Source organism: Suncus etruscus, chromosome 15 (assembly GCF_024139225.1).
Source record: "Suncus etruscus isolate mSunEtr1 chromosome 15, mSunEtr1.pri.cur, whole genome shotgun sequence".
Taxonomy (NCBI): domain Eukaryota; kingdom Metazoa; phylum Chordata; class Mammalia; order Eulipotyphla; family Soricidae; genus Suncus; species Suncus etruscus.
In genome coordinates this window covers 4,339,479-4,353,334 of record NC_064862.1, presented here as the reverse complement: position 1 = coordinate 4,353,334, position 13,856 = coordinate 4,339,479, and the positions used below count along the sequence as shown (strand labels likewise).

Here is a 13,856-nt window from a genome sequence, read left to right as displayed (position 1 = left end):
CCCACCGGCAGCCGGGGCCCTTCCCGCTTCCAACGGGGAAGCCGTGCGCATGCGCGGCCGCAGCCGCCGGGCCACCGAAGCCGGAGTTCCGCGCTTCCCAGGTCACTTCTCCTTCCGGGTCAGGCGCGACCGCAAAGCACAAAGGCGGGAGGGGCCAGGCGCGCCCCGCCCATCCGGGTCTCGCCGCCGCCGTCAGCGGCCGGGGCTCGGGGGCGGGGCGTCCAGTTCGCGCGAGACTCCGGGCGCGGCTTCCCAGAAGCCCTCGCGCCGCCTCGGGTCCCAGCGGCCCGCCCCGAGCCGGAAGTGACGCAGCGAGCGAGCGCGTCGGCGGACGGACGGACGGACGGACGGACGGTCCCTCCAGGGCTCGGCTCCCGCGCTCCAGTCGGAGACGGCCGCCGTGCGGTGCGGGTCGCCGCGGAGCGACTCGCCAGACCGGCCTTCGGCGCCCCAGGTAGGGCTCTCCCCTCCCCGCCCCGCGCCCGCGCCACTCGCGGGGCCGCGAGCCCCGAAGGCGGCTGCCGATGGCCGAGGCCTTTGTGGGCAGGGACGGTGCCGGGGCGCGCACGAGGCGCCGCGACCCGCGCGTGCGTCTCCGCCGTCCCCTGAGGCTCCGGCGGGACCCCGGCCTCGTTGCGGCGCGGCGCGAAGGGAGCCGCGCGCGCTCCCGCGGCGGCGCTGTGGCGCGAGACCCGGAGACCGCGCGGGCTCGTCCGGCCGTGCGCGTGCGCGTGCGCGAGACGGTCGCGCCGACCGGGCCGCGAGCTCGCTCCGCGCATGCGCTCTGCGGCGGCCTCGCGCCCCGCCCCCGCCGCGCCGCGCCGCGCCGCGCCGCGCTTCTGCTCCGGCTCCGGCCTCAGCTCGCCTCTCTGGGCGGTCCGGCCCGGCCCGGAGGCCTGCGCTCCGACGGCGGAGCCGCGCGCGCGCTGCTCGGGGGGCTGAGGCTGCTCTCGCCCGTGAGCGCTTCCTCCCCCGCCTCGCGGTCGTTGGCGCCCGGCGGGCTGGTCGCGGAGCCGCCTCTGCCACGCGCGCCGCCTGCCTGCCAGCCGCCCACCGGGCGCGCCTGGCCGAGACCGCCGCCCAGCGCGCCTCCCCCGCGGAAGGCAGCCGGTCCGCGCACGCCGGCACTCGGCGGGAGGGCTTGGACGCGCCGTGGGGACTGGGACGCCGCGGCATCCGCGCCCGCCCGCAGGCCTGCGCTGGAGCTGGCGCTCCGAAACAGCGGCACGGAGCGGAATCCGCCGCAGCTTCCAAGTTCTCCTTCCTTGATCTCGGTCAGGTAATCCGAGCCAAATTACGGGTGCTGCGAGCATCTCGCTCAGTTGGACGACGCTGTTGTCAAATACTGCCACGCAGAAGGGGTGCGAAGGGAAGTTGTAAAGGATGCTTCTTGGAAGAGCATTGGTTCCTTGGTCTGTCTCCAAGACAGGTCTTTTGTGTCTGGGCTTCGGGTTGAATTTCTTGAGTCGCTTTGTGGTAGCTCGATGAGCTAATGAGAAGACTAATGAGAAGAACTAATGAGGAACGGGTAAGGGTTTTTCGATTCTAGTGTAGACTTTAGACTGAGAGCTCCTGGAAACGACATCAGTGATAGTTGATCCCTAGCTGACTCGTGATACTCTCGATGATTTATTAAATGGGTGGGAAGAGAATTACTATTAAGCCCAGTGTATCTTAGGGTATACGTTATATAGCTCTTTCTAAAGTCTATGATAAAATTTGAATTCCAAGTATAAAATCTGTTCATTATTACATCTTGAGTAGTGGCTATCACTGTTACCTGATTCTTAAGTACTTCTCTCCCCTTTCTTCGAGTGTGTTAAACTAGTTTTAGAGAATCAGCAGAAACACGGGACTATTAAGAGGGGAGGACGAATATTGAGGTAGGTCCCGACAGTGTCTAGGAAGATATCGTGGACGCTAAAGGCAGAACCATACAATGCTTTAGCTCCCTGAAGTAAAAGATCACAAGAGATCAACCCCAAATGGGGGTGCATGTCTTAGACTTTTTATTCTACTGTCCCTAAGGCTGAAATTGAAACACTAAGGTGACATTAGCATACATTTGTGTAATATTTTCTTTCTTTTGGGCCTGGCTCTGCTCAGAAATGGCCCCTGGGGGCTCGGGGGACTCTAAAGGCCGGATCGAACCCAGGTCCGTCCCAGGTAGGCCACAGCCTTACCGCTATGCTGTCACTCTGGCCTCGATATTTTGAAGTTTTCAAACATTCCTCCATTTATGAGGTGGAGTCCAAAATCATTGAAAACTTGTTTTGAGCAGCCATTATCGACCCACCAAGAAGCAATAAGCCTTCAAGCATAGCCCAGCGTGGACTTCTCTTCTTCACCCCCTTCTTCTCTCTTTCACTCACACTGAACCTGCCAGTGGCACAACCTTGTCTAGAATGCAGGTATTGTATTGATTTTTAGTTCTGTTTCTTCACTCACCACCAGTCTAGTAGGATGACAGACTGAACAACTACATTTTTGTGACTTAAACCTTTTTTTTCTTTTAAGAAAATTTTCAAGCACAAAAGTAGAATTGTTAACCCTCAATTCTCCACAGGTTTAATTATCGAAATCGCTCCGGCCCCAGGAGTATTGTTTGTAATATTACCTTTTTATATCTTTGGAAGCTGACCTGAAAGAAATGTAATACGTTATTTTAGAATTATTTTAGATGTGGAAAACCATGCTTACAAATTTGTTTACAGAAATCCAGAACACTGACTCCCTGAAATGGTTAATAGGATTTGTTTTAAGTATGCCTACAGTGCAAACTAAAGCATCGTTTTGGCAGGGAAGGGCCTAAGGAGTGGGAGGTGGCAAGGGATATCAATGATACCTTAATTTACAACTATTTCTATTAAATCTGGTCATCTTTGCCCTTTTTAAGGAAGTCTCTTTATGTAGCTTAATTGTTCCTTAACAAGCTCTATTAAGTTAGGCCTGATTTATCCCTTTGTGTCTGTTGGTGATGAAAGTGGATAAAGAAATGTGAAGCAATTACCTTTTTTTTTTTTTTTTTTTTTTTTTGGTTTTTGGTTTTTGTTTTTTGGGCCACACCCGGCGATGCTCAGGGGTTACTCCTGGCTGTCTGCTCAGAAACAGCTCCTGGCAGGCACGGGGGACCACATGGGATACCGGGATTTGAACCAACCACCTTTGGTCCTGGATTGGCTGCTTGCAAGGCAAACGGCATCTCTCCGGGCCCGCAATTACTTTCTTATAAGCGGATCTCTTAGTTATTTGGTGATAAATTGGAAATACCAGAAGCCAGCGGCATAGTGGAAAGAACACAGGAGTTGGGATCTGGAAATCTTGGCCTATTTCTGGATTACTTGTACATTTTTTAGCCACAAGTAGCTTAAAAGAGCAAACAAAATCTTTGGTTCCCTCAAATGTGGCCCTTTCCCCATGTTTGAGCTCCAAGCAAAATTTAGGGACTCTGTGGGGCCTGCACAGTAGCGGGACCGAGGTTCGATCCCCAGTGTCCCATATAGTCCCCCAAGCCAGGAGCGTCACCAGGTGTGGGGCCCCCCCCCCCCCCCCAAATTAAAAGATTTAGAGACTGATTTTTCTTATTCTTTGTTCCTCAGGACCAGTAACCTATGAATAAGTCTACTGTTGACTACATTTCCAAACCAGATTTTGGATATGCTTATTTTCCCCCTATGTATTGTTTACATCATATCAGAGCAATGATTATGTTGAACTTCAGTCTTCTCATTTGTCTGTTTTCCTCTTCTATGTTTTCTATCCTCTACAGTCACCTTATAAAATTGTCAGATGGTATACCTTCCCTGAGCAAACCTGCCAGCTGCTCCCCTTAAATTAGATTAAAATGTAGATTTCTTACTCTGATCTACTTATTAGTTGCCAGTTTGATCTGGTAGTTCCCTCTTTAGTATTCTTTCTGATTACACTGCTGCAACTTCCTGGTTTCTTTGTCCTAAATTTGCCTCAATTAGTGTTCTCTGCTTAGGAAGCTCTTTCCCTGTTTCTGAGCAGTGTCTTTAACTTAAATGCTCATGGATCTCCTTCCCTAGTTCCCCATCTCCTACTACATAATTGTGGTTTGGTTTTAAGTTGAACTAAGCTCTACTAGAATAGGGAACTTAATGTCTTAAAATTAATTGACAGTCTACAAATAGTTGTAGTGCCTGCCATGTAGTAGGCACTTTGTAAGTTTAAGTGAATTCTGAAAGCTTAGATTTCTTCATTTGAAAGATGATTATTTTATAGCTCAGGAGATTATGGGCACTAAACTATTTTCACCTAGCATGTTGTGGTACTTAGATGTTTGTGTATGACTTGTTGATTTATGTACTCCCTCCTTAGTTGTCTTGTAGAGCAAAGACCTCGTAGTCCGTTTTCCTTAAGTGCTTTGTGTATATACTTACTTAAAAATCTGGTATAAATATTATATAACAAGTATTGCAAGTTGGGCTTCATTTTGTAATTGAGTCTTTTATTTTTTTATTTTGATTTCTGGTTTTTGAGCCACACCGCTCAGGGGTCCATAAATCCAGGGATCCGACGTTGGTAGGCCTCCTGGAAGGCAAAAATACTCCCTGATGTGCTATTTATCAGGCCCCTGATTTTTGAGTTCCATGTTCTGAATGCTTGAATGTATCTTTAAATTTTAAATGAATAAGAAACTATATAGATACTTGTCTCTCACTTTTTAAAAATTTTAGTGTTTATTTCTTTCAATCAATCAATCATATATATATATATATATATATATATATTTTTTTTTTTTTTTTTTTTTTTTTTTTTTTTTTTGCCACTCCTGGTGGGCCCAGTGGTGTCTATGATACTGGGAATCTAACCTGGCTGGGTCAGACATGTTCTCCAACCCCACGAATTATGATTTGAAATAAGGATTTGACAAGTGGTTCTTGAATGCACGAGAAGTTAAAATAAGTTCAGTTTTCTGTGTCAATTGGATTTTAGGATGTTTTTATTTTTCTGAATCACTTGTTCAATTTTCTTAGATTTTGTTTTCAATTATGAACATTTTGTCAGATTGAATATTTGGAAAGATTCACAGATAAGCTTATCCATTTTATAGTTAAACTTGTATTAACCGGGCTCAAGCGATAGCACAGTGGTGGTGTAGGTTTGCCTTGTATGCAGCAGACCCAGGATGGATGGTGGTTCGAATCCCAGCATCCCATATGGTACCCCCAGCCTGCTTGGAGCAATTCCTGAGTGCAGAGCCAGGAGTAACCTCTGCGTGTGCTACCAGGTGTGACCCAAAAATCAAAAACCAAAACCAAAAACGTGTATTACAAATTCTGTATAGATAAATACTAAACTTGTATTCTTTTGTTTCTGGTCCTTCTTGGTTTTTATTTTTTTTTAAAACTATCCATATAACATCCCTGAATGTTATAAATTAAATTTTTCAGTTTAGTGTTTAATGTAAAATTTATCAGCTAAAAGTGGTGAATTAGGACATCGACTTTAAGTAGATAATATTTATTTTGCCACCCCCCTCCCCCCCCCCCGCTTTTTTGGCATGTGTTCTGTACATACTCTCGGGAATCACTCTTGGTTGGCTAGGGTTACCATATGTGGTTTCAATTTTAAAACCCAGGTCAAATTGTTAAAATGAAAGTATGTGTGCATATAGGTAGTAGAGATATCAAACCCAAGATAGCAAATGTGCAAAACACCTATTTTGTTGCTATACCTGTAGCCTAAAATAGAACACGTAAAAAGTAAAGGTTTGTGCTACCAATTAATGCCACTGCAGTATTTTGCATAAAACTAAAGATTTCTTAAATTTTCATGGTTTGTTATTTTTGCTATTTTTGAAATAATTTCTGTTAAAAGTTTTGAATATTTAATCTGCCATAATAAAACTCCTATTTTTATCTTTGCTAGGCATTTGAATTTAGAGATTAGTTTTTCAGAACAGTTTCTTCAGGAAGAATTTTACACTCGGACGACTTGATCCTGTAAAAATCCTAGGTAATTTTCTAAGTCTTAGTTTTAACTTTTTAAAGAAAATATTACTTCTGAATTTACATTTTAGTAGTTAAAAGTGATATGCCAAGAGTTGTGTTTTGTTTTGGTGACCTATTAAATAAGCTAGGTTTTAAGTTAGTTTTATGAAAAATAATTCTCTTTGGCTCTCTTCTGCTTCTAAGTTGAATGTTTGCTACTTCTATAAACATGTTTCCTTAAAAGATATGTTTAAAAAGATAGTAATATAGCATTGCTTATTCAAGTAATATTTTCTTATGTAACAAGAGGAGTTCCATAACTTTTCTCCCTTGAATTAGAGTAATTAAAATTGAATGCTTATCATGTGCTAAACTGTATTAAGTGAATTACAATTACATATGCAACACATTTGATCCCCTCTTCAACTATATGTGTATTCTGGTTATTTGGAATGAAAATAATGAAAAAAAGGGTGATACTTGTCCATTAATAGAATATTTTATTTTGAAGTGAATTTTATTGAAACGGAATAGTCATTTCTATTTTTTGATGGTATGGATATATCATTGCCTCTTCTGTAATCTGACTCAATAGTTTAAAATACGTACTGTTTCATAAGTGAAACTTAGGTAAAATGTGTGCCTTCACAAATAATTGGTTGTAGGAGAAGTAGTTGAACTTGACTGGTTCATTAGGCTCATGAAGCTTAGGTAAAAATACGTACCTTCAGAAATAATTGGTAGTAAGAGAAATAATTGAACTCATAGGCAACTTGAAGTTTAGTGAATTGAATTTTATAGAAATGCTTGATCTTCCTATTTATTGAACACTGAATTACTAATTTACAAAGCTAGGTGATTGGGTTTCAGGCGTATAATGTTCCATCACCAATCTTCACTGGTGTGATCCCTTCCTTCCAATGAAATCTTAATTTTGAGTAATAGATTTTGGAAGTTTAAAATAATCATAATAGAAATCAATTTGGGATGAATATTTAATTTTGTGAAGAATAGATCTTTTAATTAAGTTCTGTTTCTCCTTTCTGTCATCAGTGAGGTCTAATTGACTAATTAGATGCTAAGTAGTATCTAGGAAGATAGAATGATGGTGCCCAAGTTATTCCTTAGATACATTTATGATTGTATCTATATAGTTTTTCTTATTAGGAAAGATAGAGGGGAAACTAGAAATTGTCACAAATGAATTTTTATTCTGTGGTCATGATATTAGAACAGTTATGGCTCCCATCTTTTCATACTTAGTGGAATTTATTCTGCTAGGAGACTATCCTGCATTGTTCTAGACAGTATCTTATACAGAGTGGTCACTCATTTCAGCCAAAAAGCACTTACTCTGATGGTCTGGTAGGTTAATTTTTCTTGGTATTGCACCACTTTTATTTTCTGTTTCAAGAATTCTTACTGTAATAAATATTCTGATACTGTTTGGTTTTTTTTTACAGGAGAGGTAGGCATTTGTATTGGGCATGGAATAATATCTAACATATTCTCTGCAGTCTAATAATCAGATAGTGCTCTTTCTGGCTTGAGCATCTGCTGCCTTTTTGAGTTGAGACCTATAGGTAGGCAGTTCATAGAAATCTTGCTATACAGGGTACACGTGGCTGACCTGGGTTTGATCCTCAGTACTCAGTATGGTCCAGTAATTTCTGAGTGCAGAGCTGGTGTAACCCCTGAGCATTGTCAGGTGTGGCCTTAACCCTCCTTTTAATACCCCCCCCCCCCCAAATGATGATATAAACTATTCTGGTTAAGTTGTCTTATAAAGTTCAGTATCATTTTTGAATATGACAATAGTGTGAAGCTTTTTAGGTGTATTATTTTTAAAGCCCTTTTTTGCTCTTCTATTTGACTAGGATCAAAGAAATGGGTCGCTCCAATTCTAGATCACATTCTTCAAGATCAAAATCTAGATCACAGTCTAGTTCTCGATCAAGATCAAGATCACACTCTAGGAAGAAGAGATACAGGTGAATTATGGTATCTTGTTCTTAATCATCATGTTAGCTGGTATTTATGAAGTGCTTGTTACATACAGACGTTGCTAAATCCGTTTATATTCTTTAAAAATCCTGTAAATAGACAGTATTCTCATTTTATTGGAGAATTGAGATTTATCTTAGCTGCAATCCAGTAAAAGCCAGATGTATATTTGAGTCTAGTTAGTCTGATTACAGATCCAGGATTCTTTCTATGCTGGTTAATATATGGTAGATTTCTAATAATTTTGTAATTATACAACATTTAATAATAATTTTTACATAAGAATTTAATTATATTTCTGATTTATAATATTGAGATAAGTCAGATAATGAAAGACTTAGTTGCTTATAAAAAACCTTTGTGTATTTTACAGTTTCTCATTCCTGACTGAAAACTAAATAAGTGGGTTGATTTGTTCAAAACGAATAACTTTCACATAAAATATTAGGTTTGTAAAAAACATTTCTTTTTTTTTTTTTTTTTTTTTGCTTTTTGGGCCACACCTGGCGTTGCTCAGGGGTTACTCCTGGCTGTCTTCTCAGAAATAGCTCCTGGCAGGCACAGGGGACCAAATGGGACACCGGGATTCGAACCAACCACCTTTGGTCCTGGATTGGCTGCTTGCAAGGCAAACGCCGCTGTGCTATCTCTCCGGGCCCGTAAAAAATATTTCTGTAGAAAATTTGAGAAAAAGGTTGAAAAGAAGTCACCCTAATGGAGGGTTTCATGATTTTACTATTTTCCTAGGGTTTGTTTTATATAAGTTAGTGATATTTCACATTTTTAGGTATTATTTTCCTCATCACCTGAAATGTTTGCATAAGTGATATTTCCCATTTTTAGATATTTTCCTCATCACCTGAAATGTTTGCATATAGACAATAGTTTAGTATGTTGTGTTATTGGACATGTTGATCCCCTCAACCTGTATTTTTTACTAAGGCCTTTAATTTATTTGCAGTGTTTACCTTATAATTGACATCCTATTACATAAAACCAGTATATGTTTACTGTCAGTTTTTAAAGAGTATCTAGCTTCGAAGGTGTAGTTACTAAATTATATTCAACCATAAATATTTAGAATAGTGAGATGGATTAACTTACTTTTCTTGCATTGATATTTATTTTATTTTTAGTTCTAGGTCTCGCTCCAGAACATATTCAAGGTCTCGTAGTAGAGATCGCATTTATTCTAGAGATTATCGTCGAGATTACAGAAATAATAGAGGAATGAGACGACCTTATGGGTACAGAGGAAGGGGTCGCGGGTATTATCAAGGAGGAGGTGGTAGATATCATCGTGGTGGTTATAGACCTGTCTGGAATAGAAGACACTCTAGGAGTCCTAGACGAGGTCGTTCACGTTCCAGGAGTCCGAAAAGAAGATCAGTTTCTTCTCAAAGATCCCGAAGCAGATCTCGTCGATCATACAGATCTTCTAGGTCTCCAAGATCATCTTCATCTCGTTCTTCATCCCCATATAGCAAATCTCCTGTTTCTAAAAGACGAGGGTCTCAGGAAAAACAAACCAAAAAAGCAGAAGGGGAGCCTCAAGAAGAGAGTCCTTTGAAAAGTAAATCACAGGAAGAGCCGAAAGATACATTTGAACATGACCCATCTGAATCTGTTGATGAATTTAATAAATCGGCCACATCTGGTGACATCTGGCCTGGTCTTTCAGCTTATGATAATAGTCCTAGATCTCCCCATAGTCCTTCACCGATTGCTACGCCACCTAGTCAGAGTTCATCTTGCTCTGATGCTCCTATGCTCAGTACTGTCCACTCCGCAAAAAATACCCCCTCTCAGCATTCACATTCCATTCAGCACAGTCCTGAAAGGTCTGGGTCTGGTTCTGTTGGAAATGGATCTAGTCGATACAGTCCTTCTCAGAATAGTCCAATTCATCACATCCCTTCAAGAAGAAGTCCTGCAAAGACAATCACACCACAGAATGCTCCAAGAGATGAGGCTAGGGGACGCTCATCATTTTATCCTGATGGTGGAGATCAGGATACTGCAAAGACGGGAAAATTCTTAAAAAGGTAATTGCTTATTAGAGAAGAGAATTTGGATTATAGTAATATTTTTGTTTGTTGAATTTCGTCTGATTTTAAAAGTTTTATGTTGAACTGTGATTTGGTTTAGTGATTTTAACTCATAACTTCCTTTTGTGATAATCCCAAACTGTTTTTACTTACTTGGAAGTTGTATTTTAACCAAACTAGTTTATAATCTGATGAGATTTAATGTTTTGGTCATTCTAGAAGGTTGTAAATCACAGGAAATTAGTCTATAGTATACGTAATCAATAAATTGTAGAAAAACACTAAAATCTTTTGTGATAGAGCATTGGAAACTTAGTTTGTCCTCTCAATAAATACTGTAGTTTCATGTTTTATTTGTGTGGCATAAGCAGATCAGTTCCTCATTTTTAATATATATGCTTGTCTGTAGAAAAGATTCTAAATACATTAATTCTGATTTTAGGCTTTGATAAGCGTTGCTTAAAATGTAGTATGATTGATTTATAAAAGAGGAAATGGAGATCGAAGCATGGATTTATGTCATACCCCAAAATTGTGCCCAGCTGTAGGCACAGGCTAAGATTAATTTTCTTATTAAATTGATGTATCTATTATTGATAGGAAATACAGAGCATAATATAAGCCATATCTGTGATTCAGTTAAATATTAAATATGTTTATATTAATTCAATAAATTGATTAACTTGAAATTTGACCATAAGAACTCTGATAGGCGTGTTGCTTTACTCCTGTTCCTTAGGCTTACATTTAAACATACATTGTTGTGTGTTGTAGTAGAATCTCTGGAAAAAGTAAATTCCGAATAGGCACTGTTTGAATTGTTTGTTTTGCTCTCATTGCTCCTGTGATACTAACAACATATTTAGGAATGCAAGTGGTTCGCAATCAATGCAGTCTAGAGTTACTATCCTTTTCTTTACTTGTTCACAGGTTCACAGATGAAGAGTCTAGAGTATTCCTGCTCGACAGGGGTAATACCAGAGATAAAGAGACTCCAAAAGAGAAAGGATCAGAAAAAGGGAGAACAGAGGGAGAGTGGGAAGATCAGGAAGCTCTAGATTACTTCAGTGATAAAGAGTCTGGAAAGCAAAAATTTAATGATTCAGAAGGGGATGACACAGAGGAGACAGAGGATTACAGACAGTTCAGGAAGTCAGTACTTGCAGATCAGGGTAAGAATTTTGCCTCCACATCTCACCGGAATACTGAGGAGGAAGGATCCAAATACAAGTCCAAAGCTTCACTGAAAGGCAATAGAGACAGTGATGGATTTAGAGAAGAAAAAAATTACAAACTGAAAGAGACTGGATATGTAGTAGAAAGATCTAGCACTACAAAAGATAAGCACAAGGAAGATGACAAAAATTCCGAGAGGATAACAGTAAAGAAAGAAACTCAATCACCTGAGCAGGTAAAGTCTGAAAAGCTCAAAGACCTCTTTGATTACAGTCCCCCTCTCCACAAGAACCTGGATTCACGAGAGAAGTCTACCTTCAGGGAGGAGAGCCCACTTAGGATCAAAATGATAGCCAGTGATTCTCACCGTCCTGAAGTCAAACTCAAAATGGCACCTGTTCCGCTCGACGATTCGAACAGGTAATTTTACATGGCTACCCCAGTAGACTATGGGTGGTTAATTTTCCAGCTAATTACTTTCTGAACACTTCCATCTTCATATTCAAACCATTTGGTATATTTTTGTTTGTATGTGTGTTTGTTACCGATATGCTCCAGACCTGCCTCCTTGACTAAAGACAGGCTACTCGCTAGTACACTTGTCCATTCTGTCAAGAAGGAGCAAGAATTCCGATCCATCTTTGACCACATTAAGTTGCCACAGGCCAGCAAAAGCACTTCTGAGTCATTTATTCAGCACATTGTATCCTTGGTTCATCATGTTAAAGGTATGTTTAGAATGCTTAGTACCGTGAATTAAATATCTCTTTTCTCCAGAATGAATAATTGTACTTTTTATACTTATGTATCTTTGCTGGCAGCTATGATTAGCATTAAAAATATGAGAAAATTGAGCTTCATGAAAGGTAATTTTGTTAGTGCTAGAAATGTCATTATAACAGTCAAATGCTCAAATTAAAGCATAGCCTTAAAAATTAGATCATAAATAAAATACACTAGAGATTACATGATGCTGTTTTTTCAAAATGACTATTTTGGACTCCAAAATGAATTTGTCTTTTATTACATGCATATAATTTATGTTAATGCACTTTTAACTCATTTATAACATAGATGGTTATAGCTCTTAAGCATTGGAAAAGCCTTACTTTTATTTTACTATAAAGTACTTAGCTCTTTTATGGATGCTAAATGAATTGAGAATATTGGAATTACTAAAGGGAAAAGTTGAAGAAATTTAAGTTTAATCCGTGATTATGGGGCGGGAGCCGAGGCGCAGGCAGTAGGGCATCTGCCTTGCCCGCGCTAACCTAGGATGGACCTTGGTTAGATCCCCAGCGTCCCATATGGTCCCCCAAGCCAGGAACAATTTCTGAGTTGCATAGCCAGGAGTAACCCCTGAGCGTCACCTGGTGACCAAAAAAAAAATCAGTGATTACGTGCATAGTAATTAATTACAAAGATAATTCATCTTTTAGATTCTAGAGATGATAAAAGGTTGTTAAACAAATATTGTTTTGTTTATTACGGATTCTAGTTTCAGTTACTGCATTAGTAGATTTTAAGGTCTGACTTTTGGGCATTCAGATTTGTTTTTGATACTTTGTTTAAAAGGCAGCTTACAGCAAAATAGGTTCTTATAGGATCTGTTGGTCTTCCATTATTCCCTTCATCCCAAATATCTTTTGACACAAATTTACTACTATAGCTGAAACTTATCAGTAGCTGCAATTCTTTATGCACTTGATGTTTCAAGACATTGACTAATGAGTTTCTTTTTTTCAGTGTAATTAAAACATGGTACAATATTGTTGATTATAACTAGTTTGAACCAATTTATGACCATAGTGTGGTACATAAAATATGAAGCATTTTTCATTTTTTCTGCCAACATTTTGGGACCTGTCTATTTTACATTTACTGGTGAATTTTGAGATCATGTTTTGATAAAAATTTTTCCCACTTTTTTATTTTTTTAAAAAAGATCTATAGCTATGTTTCATTATTAGTATTGTGCAACCGATCTGAACAGCTCTTAAATAATATAGAGCTGAAAATGCCCAGTGATGTTTTCTTTTTCATTGTAACTAGGTCCTGGAATATGTTTTGAAATGGCAAAATCCATGTTTCAAAGTAAAATAGCTGTTGATACAGGCAAAGTTGAATCTTCTGTCTTCCTGGCAAAAATGGCATAAAAACTGAGTTGCTAGCTCAAATTCCTGGGTTTCATGGAATTATGATTGAGGCACTACCCTTGTAGTGGCCATTTCAAGTTTTAATGATTGGTTATGAGACATTTGCTGGATATTGGGCGGTAAGTTGACACAGATGTATGTTGACCTGTTAAGCAGATAGCTTGCTTCGTAATGTAATATTTAATGACTTTACATGTCTATTTTACATTTACATGTTTTGAACTGGTTGAAAAACTAATTGATATTGATAATACTAATTAAAAAAATTTTTAGAAGAAAGATGGCAGTATCACCATGTGCTGTCAGGTTGCCCAGATGCCAGATTTTTGTTTTAATTAGTGAATGTTAGTTGACAAAAATACTTTTGAGATTGAAATGGCAGTTTTTTCCCTTAAATTCAATTTTTGTTGCAAACATAGTTCTTGAGTAAATTATTTTGTTGGTTTACTAAAGCCAGTTGTAGCTATTTTCATTTTTTTCTGAAAATTTTTGTGTGAAGTATCTTCCTTCATATT

At 40.0% G+C, this 13,856-nt stretch overlaps 1 protein-coding gene across 1 annotated transcript in view; it reads left to right on the top strand.

Moving 5' to 3' along the window:
- Positions 1-334: 334 nt before the first annotated feature.
- BCLAF1 (BCL2 associated transcription factor 1) overlaps positions 335-13,856 on the top strand; it is a 1,193,665-nt gene continuing 1,180,143 nt past the window's right edge. The window contains exons 1-6 of the mRNA XM_049789604.1: positions 335-454; positions 5,896-5,982; positions 7,835-7,948; positions 9,098-10,006; positions 10,940-11,605; positions 11,744-11,913. Of these exons, the coding sequence (XP_049645561.1) occupies positions 7,845-7,948; positions 9,098-10,006; positions 10,940-11,605; positions 11,744-11,913 (1,849 nt within the window). The 5' untranslated portion in view covers positions 335-454; positions 5,896-5,982; positions 7,835-7,844. The remainder of the gene's footprint in view (positions 455-5,895; positions 5,983-7,834; positions 7,949-9,097; positions 10,007-10,939; positions 11,606-11,743; positions 11,914-13,856) is intronic.